The sequence below is a fragment of the Penaeus monodon genome, chromosome 19, assembly GCF_015228065.2.
Source record: "Penaeus monodon isolate SGIC_2016 chromosome 19, NSTDA_Pmon_1, whole genome shotgun sequence".
NCBI classification, from domain to species: domain Eukaryota; kingdom Metazoa; phylum Arthropoda; class Malacostraca; order Decapoda; family Penaeidae; genus Penaeus; species Penaeus monodon.
In genome coordinates, this window is record NC_051404.1 from 11,999,857 (window position 1) to 12,000,344 (window position 488).

Genomic DNA, 488 nt, shown 5'->3' on the forward strand with positions numbered 1-488 from the left:
GATTTTAAATGCATTACTCCCCAAAGATCTTCAATTTTCTTAACTAAGGCATATTGCATTCTTCACTGCTTTTACTTAAGGTCACCACGATCATCATTGTTATTTAAAGACCCTCCCCGTCCTTTCCACTAACGCTCCTCTTCTCTTCCCGATGCCCAGGCGAGGGCAGAGAGCCTCGGATCACCGAACACCCGACGAACTGGACTGTGCCCCGCAATGACCCCGTGACCCTCAACTGTGGCACCGAGGGCCGTCCGGAACCCGTGATCACGTGGTACAAAGACGGCGTTCCGGTGAAGCCCTCCCCGCACCGCTTCATCCTGCCGACGGGCTCGCTGTTCTTCCTGAAGGTGACGCAGAGCAAGAAGGAGAACGACGCCGGAATCTACTGGTGCGTCTCCACCAACCGGCTCGGGAGCGCGAGGTCGCAGAACGCCTCGCTGCAGATTGCTTGTAAGTACGACTTGCTTTGGAGGTTCGATCTTTTC

The 488-nt window shown here is 54.9% G+C and overlaps 1 protein-coding gene across 1 annotated transcript in view; it reads left to right on the forward strand.

Moving 5' to 3' along the window:
• The window catches only part of LOC119585330 (roundabout homolog 1-like), a 189,296-nt gene that overhangs the window by 12,550 nt on the left and 176,258 nt on the right, over positions 1-488 (forward strand). The window contains exon 4 of the mRNA XM_037934003.1: positions 160-453. Within this exon, the coding sequence (XP_037789931.1) occupies positions 160-453 (294 nt within the window). The remainder of the gene's footprint in view (positions 1-159; positions 454-488) is intronic.